Below are 12,627 nucleotides of genomic sequence, written 5' to 3' on the forward strand. Positions count from 1 at the left end.
GGATGACTTAGCAGAGTCTGTGCTAACAGCTGAAATCCTATTGTGCTATGATTTTTTAAAAGTTTATCACACCCATAAAGCCAACATCTGGTTTGCTCTTCTACAAAAACTCTCCAGGAGCTACTATTTCAGACAATTACAGATTTGCCATGTGAGGTGATGATCGGGTATTGTTTATCTTGCAGCAATGACATTGCTGTACAGCACACGTGGAAACCCACAGTTCATGGGGGTTTCAGGTAGGGTGCATCCCATGCAGTGCTAACTGCTTGTCCAGGTTGCCTGAAATGGAAAAGGCTCACTCGTGGCTCCAGCTGTAGTGCCTCAGCAGATCTTGGGTGGTCTGGACAGCCTTTGTCACATCCACAGCCCTGGGGTATGGCTCACTCCCTGGATGTGTCTGCCATTCTCCAGTCCCTGTAGAAAGTCCCCCAGGCAAGTGGCTCTTCCCTGTAGGTACTTTGCACACAAAGGAGGAGTGAATCTGGGCGTTACATTTTGCAGGAAGCCCCAGTGCCACAATGCATTTATGGGCTTTATCTCACGAACTGCAGTCATGTGAAAGTTGAGATCGTCTAAGCAAGCTGACCTCACCTTTAGAGGGCTGCCAGGGCACATCTACACAGCAGTTCATGTTATTTGTGCTAAACACACATCTTAAGATGTGCATCTTTGTTCTTCGAAGATGCTTGACTACCTCCACTGATTGGAGAGGTTCCCTGGAGAACTGATTTAAACTAGATAGCCAACTCTTAGAAAACAAATGTAAAGGTAAAAGCACAGGTAAATGTCCCTTTGGAATGTTTACTGAGACATTACCATTGATAGCTCTGGCTGCAGACTTGCATTTTAGGAAGAGATCTGCATGACAAGACAGCCAAAATGTTGGAGCTGAGGAAGATTGTCCTGTGCAGAAAAGCAAGAAAGAACTCTCTTATCAGCCATTTTGTTTCTGCAGCTAGATCTTGCCTTGAACTTCTACCAGAGAAGAAATATGGGTACAAAAAAGGAACGGTCAGATATATTTTTATAGCTATTTACTAACATATTTTTAAAGCACACCTGTATGCAAATGTGTATCTCCACAGTTTGTTCCCTGTGGCATTTTTAGGTCTTAAGCATCTTAAGGTTTTTTTGTTTGTTTGTTTGTTTTTCCTTAACTTGTCCTGCTAGACAGTGTAAAACACTACTTAGGATCATCATGGAAAATAAGGAAAATAAAAGGGTGATTGGAGATGGCCAACATGGCTTCACTAAGGACAGATCTCTCTCTTGAGACCCCACCTAGAGCCCTGCGTTCAGCTCTGGGGCCCCCAGCACAAGAAGGACATGGACCACTTGAAGCCCCTGAAGATGATCAAAGGCCTGGAGCACCTGTCCTATGAAGACAAGCTGAGGGAGGCTGAAGACAGGTTGTTCAGCCTGGAGAAGAGAAGGCTCCAGGAAGACCTTATGATTTGCAGAAATTAGACTCTATAACCTCAGGATGGTTACAAAGCAGGTATGTATATTCGGTGCTGCACACACACTCTGGGTGCAAGGGGGATAAGTCCATGTACTGGGTCTGGCTGGAATGTTAACTTTCCTGGCAGCAGCCCATACAGTGCCGTACTCTGCACTTGTAGCTGGAACAGCAGTGTTACCACACCAGTGTTGTGTCTACTGCTGAGCAGCACTGGCACAGCATCAGGCCTTTCTCTAACCCTCCTATGGGGTGAGCAAAAAGTGAGGAGAGAAACATCACTAGGACAGCTGACCTAAACCAACCAAAGGGATATTCCATACCATGTGATGTCACACTCAGCAATAAAAGGTGGAAACAGGAAGAAGAGGGGAGGGGTGGGCTTTCGAGAAAATGTCAGTCCTCCTCTCGAACACCGGCTGCGTGCGTTGAGGCCTTGCTTCAAGGACGTGGTCAATCATCGCTCATTTGTGGTAAGTAGAGAGTAATTTCTTTCCTCTGCACTTCCATATAGCCTTCATTTATTTTATTTGTTTGTTTTCCTCCCTTCTTTTTATTTTTTCCCTTTTCCCCTCCCTTTTCCCCTTTCCCTTTTTATTTCCCCTTAGTTAAATTGTTTAGTTCATAATAATCTTTATTTAATTATTATTATTATTTCCCTTTAATTAAATTATCCTTATCTCAACCCGTGAGTTGTTCTGTGCTTTACTTCTCCCCCTCCTCATCTAAAGGAGGGGGAGTGAGAGAGCGGTTGTGGGGTTTAGCTGCCCAGCATGGTAAAACCACCACAGTCCACCTAGCTCGTGCACCAGGGGTTACTGGCAGTGTGTTTATATTAGTGGGATAAATACATATTAATTTCATTTCCCATAAGTCTCTTGCATATTCATCAGGTCTCCGAAGAAGAATCATTAATATAGGTTCCTGCCCCTATTTGCATGTGTACTGGGGTCCTTGGAGACCAGCATACTGTGGTGGTCTCTTGATGAAGGCCAGAAGTCTTCCTCGCTGCTAAACTTCTGACCTTTCCTGTCTTTGACAGACATCAGCAGTCAAGCCAGTTCTTGTTGGTTCCATTATCTATGCATACAGTCTTTTATTCTCTTATCTTTGCGTCATTAACATACAATTGTGCTAGCCAAGACCTACAGAATCAACATCCTTTATCTTGTTCCCTGTCTCATTATAGTGGACTTCCAGTACCTAAAGGGGGCCTGCAGGAAATCTGTGGAGGAACTCTTTGTCAGCTGGTGTAAGGATAGGACAAGGAATAATGGCTTTCAACTAAAAGGGGGGAGATTTAGATTAGATATTAGAAATAAATTATTTACACTGAGGGTGGTGAGGCATTGGCACAAGCTGCCCAGAGAAGCTGTGGGTGCCCCATCCCTGGAGGTGTTCAAGGACAGGCTGGATGGGGCTTTGGGCAACCTGGTCAGGTGGAAGGTGTCCCTGCCCATGGCAAGGTCCCTTCCAACCCAAACAGTTCTCTGATTCTATGATCATCAAAACTGAAGTTCCCTGGCTATCGGGGGAGGTCCCAGCTGACTGGCGGCTAGCAAATGTGACGCCCATCTACAAGAAGAGCCAGAGGGCAGACCCGGGAAACTACAGGCCTGTCAGTTTGACCCTAGTTCCGGGGAAGCTCATGGAGCAGATCCTCTTGGGAGTCATCACGCGGCACTTGCAGGGCAAGCAGGCGATCAGGCCCAGTCAGCATGGGTTTATGAAAGGCAGATCCTGCTTGACAAACCTGATCTCCTTCTATGACAAAGTGACGCGCTGGGTAGATGAGGGAAAGGCTGTGGATGTGGTCTACCTTGACTTCAGCAAGGCTTTTGACACTGTCTCCCACAGCATTCTCCTCAAGAAACTGGCTGCTCTTGGCTTGGACTGGTGCACGCTTTGTTGGGTTAGAAACTGGCTGGATAGCCGGGCCCAAAGAGTTGTGGTAAATGGAGTCAAGTCCTGTTGGAGGCCAGTCACTAGTGGTGTCCCCCAGGGCTCAGTGCTGGGGCCGGTCCTCTTTAATATCTTCATCGATGATCTGGACGAGGGCATTGAGTGCACCCTCAGTAAGTTTGCAGATGACACCAAGCTATGCGCATGTGTCGATCTGCTCAAGGGTAGGAAAGCTCTGCAGGAGGATCTGGATAGGCTGCACCGATGGGCTGAGGTCAACTGCATGAAGTTCAACAAGGCCAAGTGCCAGGTCCTGCACCTGGGGCGCAATAACCCCAAGCAGAGCTACAGGCTGGGAGATGAGTGGTTGGAGAGCTGCCAGGCAGAGAAGGACCTCGGAGTGATGGTGGACAGTCGGCTGAATATGAGCCAGCGGTGTGCTCAGGTGGCCAAGAAGGCCAACGGAATCCTGGCTTGTATCAGAAACAGTGTGACCAGCAGGGCTAGGGAGGTGATCGTCCCCCTGTACTCGGCTCTGGTGAGGCCGCACCTCGAGTACTGTGTTCAGTTTTGGGCCTCTCGCTACAAGAAGGACATCGAGGCGCTTGAGCGGGTCCAAAGAAGGGTGACGAAGCTGGTGAGGGGCCTGGAGAACAAGTCCTACGAGGAGCGGCTGAAGGAGCTGGGCTTGTTCAGCCTGGAGAAGAGGAGGCTCAGGGGCGACCTTATTGCTCTCTACAGATACCTTAAAGGAGGCTGTAGTGAGCTGGGGGTTGGCCTGTTCTCCCACATGCCTGGTGACAGGACGAGGGGGAACGGGCTTAAGTTGCACCAGGGGAGTTTTAGGTTAGATGTTAGGAAGAACTTCTTTACTGAAAGGGTTGTTAGGCACTGGAACAGGCTGCCCAGGGAGGTGGTGGAGTCACCATCCCTGGAAGTCTTTAAAAGACATTTAGATGTAGAGCTTAGGGATATGGTTTAGTGGGGACTGTTAGTGTTAGGTTAGAGGTTGGACTCGATGATCTTGAGGTCTCTTCCAACCTAGAAATTCTGTGAAAGCAATATCTGTCTCCAGCTCAGGCGATTCCTAAAATTGTTAGTACTGCGACAGTGTGTCACTTTGTGGAAAAATCCTGTCCCCCATATGATGTGATATTGCTGAGATACCTTCTCACATATAGCAGATAACAGTGCTGAGAAAACATGAGACAGAGGGAATCTAATAGAAGAAAATACAGCAGTCCTCCTACAGAAAATTGCAGGCTTTTAAAGGTGACCTGCAGAGAATTTTTTTAGATGAGTTTGTATCCTGTTTGTGTTTCCTTACCATGCACAAAGAAAGCTTTAAACATGTTATTTTTTTCTCAAAGCCAACAACAATTTCAAAAAGGAAGTGTATTTTCAAAGGGTAAATTTCATGCCTGCTATGGAAAACATAACAGCTGTGAGAAGCACATACCCAGCTCAGAAACCCTCTTTATGCCAACAATTTGTACTTCCAGCTCTCTCATCAGTTTAACCACAACCATTCAAGTATCAGCATATGTTTGTTCAGAGGGAGAGTGGCCCTTATAGTTGTGTGTGTATAAAATAGGCTATTATCTTGCAGTATGAACAAGAATGAAGAGAAAGAATGTTTTTCACTAAGTATCTGCTTGTTTTTCACTGGACTTAGCCCTGGGAAAGACCATTATTTAAACAAGTTCATATCCAAGGCTATGCCTGCATATCCTTTTAAGAATAAAATTACATCCAAATTAACCCATCTATCACCTCCTATTTCTTTTCTAAGTCTTCACTGAGGAGGTTTTTCTTCCCTGATCTTGGACAGCTACAACATCAGAGGATTATTATTGTTTGGAGTGCATTTTATTGTTGAGATTACTGTGTAATCTTCTGATCCAAGAAGCAACAAATATCACAAAAGCTGAAAATACACTGCCTTTTCTGCTCCCTGTCCAAAATGGCTTTGCCACTGGAGATAAGAATTAAGTAACAGAAACAGTGATTTATTTTCTTCTGTACTAAAACAGAAGAAGGCCTGGCAATTCAGATACAGTGGTTGGAAGCTTGTTTCTCTATTATATAGGTTTTGCACAGGAATAACTGATACAGTGGAGTAAAGAAGCAGGCCGAATATATGCTCTATGTGCCTGTCTAGTGCCTGCCTAGAGCCAGGACATTTCTGATGAAAGGAGTTCTAAGGAATCCCTGTAGAGCTGAAATAAAACAGCAACTGTTTAATGCTGAAGATTATGATAATGTTAGAGATTAATGTCAGAGCTTATGCTTCAAATCCTTTACACACTAGGACAAGGATATTTTAAAATTTTATTTTGTTAGCTGTAGAGCATTCCAGTGAGACTGTTATTATCCACCCAGTATCTTCACACCCTGCCCTGCTGCTGAAAGCTCAGCAAACCTCACCCATCTCCTGTCATAGTATCCTGGGCATCCACAGTGCACACATTGCACACATCTAGTTCTCTTCTCTCTCATCTTGGGAATAAATCTGTCCCTCCTTGGAGATATTTAAAAACCACCTGGACTTGGTGGCCCTGCTTGAGCAGGGGTTGGACCAGATGGCCTCCAGACGTCCCTTCCAACCACAGCTGTTCTGTGATTGTGTGAATGAGTGACCTTATTGTAGCTCTGCACTGCCAAGTGCATCCATCCTCTGTGATGAACCTCAGATATGTGAACCTCAGGGTCTCAAGCTTGGCTATTGCACAGGTTTTCCATGTGTGGCATCAAGTATTTGCTAGAGATGGGACAAAGAAAAGCGACAGCACTAGCACACGGAACTGTCACTGTAGGCACAACTGATGGAGACAGCTTTGTGCCATGTCATTTTAACTACACTGGAAGAAAGCAATTTTTTGGCATTTGCTGTCCTCCCGCTAGAGGCCTCTGTTAGCATATCTAAGCTGACACAGGCTTTACAGTGTTGATGGGAAGCAAAACGATATACTGCAGGACAAGTGATTCTAAATTTGTCCAATAATCAAAGGCATCAAAATAATTTGATGCCCATACCTGTACAATATCCACACTCCTGCTCTTTTGCCCAGCTTTACACTGCTTTGCCAAGTTCTTCCTCCTGTCCCCAGGGCTGTTACAGGTGTTGTACTGCCTCTGTCTGTGGGCTCCTGGGCTACCTGCACAACAGGGGTGGAAGTGGCAGGGTTGCAAGGCTGGGAGCTCCTCCCCTCTCTCCTTTCACCCTCTTTTTTTTCCCCTTTCCCTTTCTTTTTTTTACCTTTTCCCTCTCCTATCAGTAGATTTCTGGCAGCCAAAGGCAGAGAATTGTATTTGTACAACTGACAAAGTTATGTTGTTAAGAATAGGTATATCCTAGTAGATTTTTCAAAAGTATACACGTAGACATAAATGGAAATCTAGCAGTTTTAAAATAAATGAAATGTAAATCCCAAAGCCCTGAGTTCCATTTGTTTGATCTGGGTTTATTTCTCCTCATTTATAAAATGATCATGTACATGGTTTTGTCATTTCACTGCTAGTTAAAGGTGTCAGAATAAGAAGGTTAAAGAATGAAATCCCACGATGATTCACAGAAGAAATGCAATGAAAGTTTCAAAAATGCAAGTACTGTGTACCTTCAGCAGAGGTGTCCGGGTAGTACTTTGAGTAAATAAATGGTTCTCTTGGTTCTGAGCAGCTGAAGAACCACCACCACACACTGTTGACTTGGCCAAACGTGCTGCATTTGGCATGCAAGAATTAATTCAGAAGGACTTGTAATTGGATCAGAACTGATTTTCTGCCAAACACCCAACCATTATTAATGCATTCCAGTCATTAACATCAGTGTGGGTACGTCCTGGATTTCTGGTGCCTGGGATATTTTCCAGCTCAAATGACTGGTTTCTGAGTCATGGGAAAAAGTGAAGTTGCGTGAGTTGCTGTATGCAATGAATGGTCTTTTCTGTACATTTCTGATGCATCTAAGGATGCCATGTCTTTTCATCTTTCGCAGAGGTACATGCTTTTGCTTTTCATGTATTTTGTGCCAAAACTCATCATGATGTCAGATTTTAGCATCCTCTTATACTTCAGTCTTCTCAGAGTGCAGATCTCAGAAGCAAGTTAGAATTTCTGTCAACACCTACACGAAAGACAAAAGTAGGGAAATTACATCTCTGTATTTCTCTCTAGGACAGACTAATATAAATGAAATAAAACAAACATTTTCTGGAAAAGGATTTTCTGTCCCTTTCTGGCCTGAAGTTTCAGCGAAGTTCTTGCCTTTTATAAGATATAAGTGGATCTGAGTTGTGAGAAAATCACATCATTAATCATCAGATATACCTGTGTATAGATTAGTCTCTAAAATTTTTATCAACCGAGCTTCCTAAAGAGGCTAGGCTGTCTCTGTATTTAAAATATAAAGAATGTATAATCTTTGAAAAAAAAAAAAAAAAACTGAAAGCATCCTCCTACCATGACTTTTTTATAGAAAGCTGACTACTGTGTGCCTGACTTTGTGTTGGAAAAAAAATAATAAAGCAGATAAAATTCAGTTTTGGGGTTTGAGTAATTTGAATGGTGAAACTCTTTTTGCAAATGTGTTACTTGTTTAGTATCTTTAAGAAGATTGACCTGCAAGTTGATCTGTAAACAAAGTAAGTCATTGCTCTACTAAATGAACTTCATTATGCTAAAGTGGGTGGCCATTTTATTCTCATTATCATTTATTTTTTGGTACTTCTCTGCACAAGCAAGAGAACAATATATTCAGAAAGCTCTTTTAAAATATTTTTTTAATCTTGTTCAGTTGTAGAAAACTAGATGTCATACATAAGGATATATATTTTTGTTGGTTATGGGGAGAGTGCCCAAACATTTTCAGTGTTGGATACATAAAGTCACTTTTATATTTCAGATTAAGACATGAGCCACTCTGACAACCTTTGTCAATGGTTTTCTATAGGTCAACAACTTCTTCTGTATTCAACTAATTCAAAAATGTTAGCACTACTAACGCTCTGCTGTGTACAATGAGGATGTGACATACAGCAGCTGCTTATGGTATTGGCACCAGTGGCAACATTATTGGCAAATTTATTGAATTTATAAGGGAACGTAGCCTTCATGATAATATTAGTGTAGCCCCAGAGTACCAGCACAGCATACTGCATCATTGTCACCCCTCACCTTGGAACAAGGCATAAACACTTGGTGCCAAGGTGCAAATAGAGCCTGTCTCATACCAGCCTTTCTGAGCAACATAAACTCTTTGGTAAGAAACAGGTAGCTTGGAAACTGCTGGCCTCTTTTACCATGATTATTTAATGACTGGAAAACTATGAAAGATCAGTATTTTCTTCACAAGCTGCTGACTTCCTAAACTAATAATCTAGGTGCAAATTCTCCTCCTGGATCATGCCAGGTTAAGGTGATCTTTTAATAACTGAAAGAAATCAAAAGCATCCTACCTTGATACTTCAGCCTCAAGGCTAATGTGGCCTCAGTAGTGATCATAGTCTCCTCAGAAGGAAGACTGAAAATAGGGGTCCCCATAGAGTTTTATTCTGTAGTTTACAGGGATTGTAAATCTATTAATCAACCCTAATGATTCTCCAAAATATATTCACTTCAATGCTAATGGCTAGATAGCCCCATAACTGAGACAGATTTTATGATATTTTGCCTACATCTATTGCACTTTTAGTGGCTGGAAAGCTTCCATATAAGTTAATCTCCTGTCTCTCCTTCAGGAAACAAGGTCAAGTTTAGCATCAGTTTAATATATACCACTGCATCTATAGAGACTTCTGGATCTTGCAGTTGCAGGGGACAGTTTCAACGTGTGCAATCCTTTGCAATTATTAAATAGCAAAATTGCCTTAAAGGCAATTAAAGTTATTATGATTTTTGTACCTCCTCAGTTAGTCTGTCATTGTAGTCTCTCAGTTAAATCCAATCTCTCATTGGTTTCTGTGCCTTGGAGGTAAGATTTCTTTGGTGTTCTCTCTCTGTACTCAGTGCTCACACAGTCCTGCTGCTCCTTGTTTCTCTTGTTCCTCAGCTGTTTCTCTGCTGCTCCACCTCAATTATCTGGATTCTTTCAGTCAGCCTTAAAACACGGTTGTACATTCCTCCCTGAGCTTTTCCAACACCCATATTAACATTTGAACACTTGTTCCCTGCTAGCATTTATTTTTCTGTTATCTATTGGTTGGTATCCATGAGCCCCCCTTTACTAATGTTCTTTCCTAGACAAGCCAGAGGGCTTCTTTCAGTTCAGATCCTCCTACACGCTGCCTTCAGGACCACTGGCATTTCATGTCTTCTGCTCCACCTTATCATTTGGTGAGCCTGCGTTCCTGGCTTTCTACTTTTACATCAAACACTGCTTTCTTCAGCACCTCTTCTGGCAGATCCTCCCACTGCCTCTCCGCTATCTGTTGGCACCCTTCAGGTTTTCATCCTCAGTCCTCCTCCTTTCCTCTTTATAGTATCTATTTTGACTAACTCATCCTCCCAAACAGCTTCTGTTTCTTACAACATTATTCCTCCTATTGTGATTTTTTTTCCACTGAAATACCTTCTTTGATGCTACCTTGCTATTTCAAACTCTTCAGATGGGACTTTCTTAGCTGTCCCAGGTATGGTCTTTTCTTGCATTTTTGTTTATTCAGAATTGTACTGTTCTCCTTGTTTGCAGCCTTAAGGTCAACTCTGATTTCTCATTCTCCCCTTGCTTCTCCATCTGCACACTTATTAAATCAAATAATTTTATTCCATATGACATTAGCAAGTCTATCCATGGCAATTTATCTTCATTGCTTCGATACTTGTCCACCTTTGTCCTCGTCTCCAAGCATCCTTTTGCTGTTTTCTAAAACAAATTAGCTAAGCTCATCTTCATGCTCTGTTTTTTAACCACGTCTCCCTCCAATCTGACTCATTTCACCTGCTTCCTGAGTCTTACTACATAATCCTTTTGAACACCTTGGGTAACCTGCCCCTCTCAGAACCTCTTTGAATTTATCTCCAGCTCCCCATTTTTTTCATCGCAGGGTCTTCATTTCATATTCTTTTCTCTCCAAGCTTCTTGCTATTTTGGGAGAAGGACATATTCATGGTTCTCTTTCTTCATCCTATTTCTGACATTAGCAAGAGGATTGATGACTTTATTGCTGTTGTGATGCTCGCACCTAACACCAGTACATGCATACTGGAGAAACTACAGATGTACGCAATGGGATGAGGCTTCTGAACTGAACTTACGTCTCTTTCATTCAGTACTGATTTATTGACATTGTTCTCCAGAAATTTCATATCAGTGATAGTAATCTGTGGTTGGTAGTAACCTTTTGTCTCTTGAGCCCAATGAGACGGAGAGCAAAAAGGTGAAAGGGGCAGAGCTTTTCTCTCTTTCCTATATGGATCAAGCTAGATGAAGGAACAGTCTCATTCTGTTACGAGAAAAAGTAAGCACTTCCCTGCAGAAGCCAGCTGGGAACATTAAAATAGTGCAACGGGAACACATAGCCAGCATTTTAGCCCTGAAATAAGCAGTGTGGCAAGTGTTGTCTTTGTCTTTTTATGTACTGTTTTATAGGACTGTCCTTCATTTTATCTTACAGCAATAATGTTCATAGCACTTGAACAAAAATGGCTTTTGCAGTTATTAAAATGCTGAGGTGTTTACTCTCAAATTCTTTGTTGCAGCATTTTGTTTCTCTTGGGCACCAATCTTTAAAGAGACGCATCAACAAAATTCGGTGGTACTGGCTTAATTCTGTCACTTTCTAATTCTAATTGCTCAGGTTGGTGCAATATCCTCCTGCAGACAAAGTCTCTGCTGCATTTTTAAGGGCTGTGAACGAGCATCTTTGGTAAGCATCCTGCTGGCAGCCTCAGAGCATGAAGTTCAGGTTATTACCCCAGAATATGCAGACTACCTGGTATTGTTTTACCACTCTCCAAATTGTAAATACTGCCACCAGAGGATAATGCAACAGTTCCTGGATTTGTTGCTGATGGCCATCCAGACTCATTTGTAGTAATACGTTTTGTGGACTAGACACAAGTACACATTAAACCAGACAACACTAAAACCATCAGCCTCACTTCTTGTAGGACAAGTAACCAACAGATGATAATTTCCAATAACGATTACGTTCCAATAACGTCGGTTCTGGATTTTAATTGGGGAACTAAAGTGGAAGAACACCAGTATGTGAGATCTTTAGTTGCGTGTTTTGTCCACCCTTGTTGCAGCAATTTTGCTGTACCTTTAGATGTTTCCAGGATCTTATTTAATGTGCATACAGGACTGTGCTTTACACAGCAAGATGACATATCGTAAATGGATTATTCACACATTTTCATAACTTTTGGCTAAATTACTATATACAATCACAGTGAAAGGAAACCAGAACTCAATAGTGCAATATTAGCAAAAGGCCTCCCACCCCTGCAATAAATGAAATACTTTTCTCTCACCTTTGGTGGGAAAATACCTTCTATTTTGCTGGATTTACACTGAAATTTTAAATGTCTGTTTCCTGTTCTGTGCCTAGTACAACCCAGCGGGATTACAGCCTAGCAAAAACACAGTAAAAAAAAATAAAATAGCAATTGAAATTTACTGGAGAGCAGACAATGGAAATTGTTAACATGCGAGTGTGAAAAGTTCACCCAATTTTTAAATTTATCATACGCACAAATGTTAATTACAGTTTTAAACGCCTGAAGTCTGCAAATTTTCAGAGCACAAAGGAAACTATAGTAACCTGTTAGACACTTGTCCTTAGTTTAGACTTTTCTTTGGCACCCGAGATAAGTGAGTGCTAATAGAAAGGCTGACAGCATAAGTGCATTTCTGATGCAAAACACCAAGTACGGGATGAACAGTCGGACCTTTAAGAGAAGAATGGGGCTTCTTTGTTGTGGAAATGAAGCTGTGATAATGTTCCCAGACTATAAACTGGCCGTCTGGAATGGCAAAAACCATAGGAGCTTTTTCAAATTCTTTATCAATGTCAGCAGATTTTTTTTTCCTTCCTGTTGGGGTTTTAGCTAAGAAAAATGTGAAAATTTATGTGAACAGTTTGTTACTGTATATAGCTCTTAGCAACCGGGCTGGAGAAAAGAAAGGCCAACATTTAATTGTCCGTTCACGAGTAGATTAACACCATTAATGAGAGAATATTCTGTGGTCTGCTTCCAGAGGTCTGTTCCTGAGGTGTTCTGTTTCCAGAAATTAAAATGCATTTAAAATGAGTTACGTT

General features: G+C 42.2%; 1 protein-coding gene across 2 annotated transcripts in view; it reads left to right on the forward strand.

Moving 5' to 3' along the window:
• Positions 1-1,560: 1,560 nt before the first annotated feature.
• The window catches only part of SLC30A8 (solute carrier family 30 member 8), a 109,639-nt gene continuing 98,572 nt past the window's right edge, over positions 1,561-12,627 (forward strand). Inside the window, exon 1 of one of the 2 annotated variants that reach the window (XM_068672540.1) lies at positions 1,561-1,935. In XM_068672540.1, coding sequence (XP_068528641.1) covers positions 1,792-1,935 — 144 coding nt within the window. In that variant the 5' untranslated portion in view covers positions 1,561-1,791. The remainder of the gene's footprint in view (positions 1,936-12,627) is intronic. The other variant, XR_011093169.1, reaches the window with a different exon arrangement.

Source organism: Anas acuta, chromosome 2 (genome assembly GCF_963932015.1).
Source record: "Anas acuta chromosome 2, bAnaAcu1.1, whole genome shotgun sequence".
NCBI classification, from domain to species: domain Eukaryota; kingdom Metazoa; phylum Chordata; class Aves; order Anseriformes; family Anatidae; genus Anas; species Anas acuta.